Source organism: Nannospalax galili, unplaced genomic scaffold (genome assembly GCF_000622305.1).
Source record: "Nannospalax galili isolate Female #2095 unplaced genomic scaffold, S.galili_v1.0 scaffold8917, whole genome shotgun sequence".
NCBI lineage: Eukaryota > Metazoa > Chordata > Mammalia > Rodentia > Spalacidae > Nannospalax > Nannospalax galili.
In genome coordinates, this window is record NW_008339560.1 from 4193 (window position 1) to 7567 (window position 3375).

A 3375-nucleotide genomic window follows, 5' to 3' on the forward strand; every position below is an offset into this window, starting at 1 on the left:
TGTATATTGATACAGTTCAAACACCATTGGTTAGATGACAGGACTAAGAAGTGGGACTTAAATTGGCCTTGAAAGATGATGAGAATTTGAGTAGGTAGGGAAGGGAAATGAGAAAGGATGGTGGAAGAAGCCCAGAAAACTCCGATCTACTGCTTTTAGACAGGTGAGTTCGCAGAAGAGGGGCCTAGACACAAACATGGAACTTCTCAGTAGAAACACAAAGGTGCCCTTTGTGGATGGTGATGTGCACATGGCCTCACCGCTCCCTAAATGGATTCAACAGTGATATGTAACTCTGCTTTAGGGAGCTGGGAAGATCGCTCAGGCAGTAAAGTGCTTGCTTCATGAGGCGTAAACACTGGAGTTTGGGCCATAGAACCCACATGAAAATGAAGAAAGAGCTAAGGGTTATGCTACAGGCTTGTAATCCCAGCACTGGGAACTGGATACAGATGGATCCCTGGCGCTCGCTGGCCAGCCAGCTCAGACTACTCGAAGAATCCCAGGCCAGTGAGAGACCCTCCCATAAAACAAGGTAGATGCAGTCTGAGGAATGAATGACAGCTTAGGTTGTCCTCTGATTTCCATGTGCATACACGCATGCCCACACAGGTGCGTGTATGCACACACACAATATTAATAATAATCCCGTTTTTCTGTTCTCTGTTGATATATTCAAGGGACAAAAGGCAAAAGAAGAGGAAAAGGAAGAAAAAGAGGAAATGAAATCTGACCCTGAAAAGTCTGAGTACGTTTGGCCCATGTCCTTCCCTCTGCATCTCCGTCTTGTCCTTGCTCTCTCTCTTTGGGAGCTGGGGTAGTGAATCCTTGCAGGGGTGTCCCATGACCTGATCTCACATCTCTGCGAAGGCCAGGACCTCAGTCCTTACAGCGCTGAGTGCACGCCACTGTGGATTCCTCCCCATCTTTTCTTTGTCAGAAAAGAGTCGAGGGCTCTGTGAATGGTCTCCGCAGATGACTGATGGGTAACCCTCCGTCTTCTAAAACCACAGGTGCCCTTCAAAGAAGGGAAGAGCCCAACATGGCAGAGGCCACTAGAGTGACAATCCCCAGGCCTGACCATCAAGGCCACGGGCCTAGACATCTAGAGAGATAGTTAAAAATGTAGATTCCAGGCTGGTGAGACAGCTCGCTGTTAAGAGCTCACACTGCTCTTCCAGAGGACCCAGTTCCATTCCCAGCACCCACACAGGGCAACTCACAACCACCTGTAACTTCATCTCCTGACATCCTCTTCTGGCCTCCCCAGGCACCTGTAATCATGTGCCCCAAACCACACACATACACATTATTAAGAATAAAATAAATCTTAACAAAAAAGAAAACTGCAGACTCCTGGCAGCGAAAATAGCTCAGTCGGTAAAACAGTTGCCGACAAGTGTGAGGACCTGAGTTTGAGCCCCAGATCCATAAAAAACAGCCAGTGTGGGAGGTGTGTGCCAGACTGTAATCCCAGTCCTGGGGAAGTGAAGACAGGTAGATCCCTGGGGCTCCCAGGGCCAGCTAGTTCAGCCTAATGGGTGAGCTCCAGGCTAGTGAGAGACTCTGTTCCCCAAAACTAGGTGGATGGCAACCTGAAGTTGTCCTCTGGCCTACACACAGACACACACACACACACACGCATGCGCACGTACACTTACCTCCACACACAGGCACCCCTGGACTCACAAACACACACAATGTGGATTCCTGGGCCCCACTTTAGAGGTTCTGACTCGGCTGCTCCGGTGTGGGGCCCCACAGCCCTCAGGTTCATCGGCATCCCTGGTTTTCAAAGCAGAGATAGGAAACATGGGCTGGATATGAATCAGGGAAAACAACCGGCAGCTCAGCAACGACTTTACATTAGTAACTGAAGATGTTTAAACTCCCCATTTATGCACTCTCATATGCGCATCTAGAAAAATCTAAGAAAAGCCATAGTCCTTGGGCACCTATTATGCTCTTTACACACAGCAGTTTCGCTTCCTCTCTGTGTTAATTCCCTTTGCCTGTTTTCATGGTAGTGTCCCTGTAGTCAGTTACAGTTGTCATAGATCTTACACTGTTTGATCCACTGTAAACGTGGCTAGGTGAATGACGTTTAGAATATAAGAGTCCGCATGTGTGACCGTGCACAGTGGGCATGAGATAACACTAATTACTTCATTTAAGCATGATGTAAGCTGAACCTCCTGTGGACTGAGTGGCATCTGTGCGTGCAGGTGGTGAGTCCTCCTCACGGAGAGGATTCCCATTTTCTATTTACAGGGGTTTTAGATGTTAAGTTCTGGTCCTGTGGCCAGCGAGATGACTCAGCAGGTAAAGGTGCTTGCTGCCAAGTGTGATGACTTGAGTTTGATCCCTGGGACCCACATCTTGAAAGGAGAGAACCTACCCCCGCAGGTTGTCCTCTGACCTCCACATACACAAAAGCACACACAAAAAATAAGTGAAAATTTTCAAAGTTATTAAACTTCTGGTGCTAGTTCTGTTGTTATCTGGAATTAATGTATCAATAACATTATATTGATATTAAAAAGAATATAGTTTGTTTAATCAAATTAAGTAACTGTAATTATCTGTTTCAGCATATTATTGAATTAGTGTACTTTATATATGTGAAAAAAAAATGCCCTGATTTTAAGTCTCAATGACTAGAAAAATGTTAAAAAATTGAATTATGGGCTGGTAAATCTGGAAAAATGTCCTCTAGATTTGAATTCCATATAATTACTCATCTCTGAGGGATCAGAGATCTTACCCCTTGGTCTAAAATCCAGAATGTTATGATTCATTGGAACAGAACTTAGTGTCGGGGCTGGGGAGATGGTGGTCCACAAGTACTTGCCACACAGGTATATGACCCTGAGTTTGATCTGGAACTCACATACAAACGCTGGGTGTGGTGACCTGTAATTGTGATCCCAGCATCGGGAGGTGGAGCAGGCAGATCCTTGAGACTTGCTGGCCAGTCAGCCCAGCCTGAAGGGTGAACCCCAGACCAGTAAGAGATGGTGTGATGTGGTGGTGTGGTGACACACACCTTTAATCCCAGCACTCTGGAGGCAGAGGCAGGCAGATCTCTGTGAGTTTCTGGTCACCTACGGAAGAAGGACACTCAGGCTGTCTTGTGACCTCCACACACACATGCATACATGTGCACATGAAACCTCATGCACACATGTCCATGAACACACATGAACACATACACATGATAACATACATAGACACAAGGACTGATGCTGTGATTCCAGGGTTTGGTCACTAGGATTTGCATAGTACCTGCTTAGTTGTGTGGCTTTTGGGTGGCTTATACTTTCTTTCTTTCTATAGGGGGCAAGATGGAGAGAAAGAAGAAAAGCCCAAAGACGA

General features: G+C 46.4%; 1 protein-coding gene across 1 annotated transcript in view; it reads left to right on the forward strand.

The window, feature by feature from the left end:
* Positions 1-3375, forward strand: part of LOC103735146 (ryanodine receptor 2-like) — a gene marked incomplete at both ends in the record, with an annotated part of 32045 nt that overhangs the window by 1997 nt on the left and 26673 nt on the right. Inside the window, 2 exon segments of the mRNA XM_008834277.1 lie at positions 681-748; positions 3337-3374. Coding sequence (XP_008832499.1) covers positions 681-748; positions 3337-3374 — 106 coding nt within the window.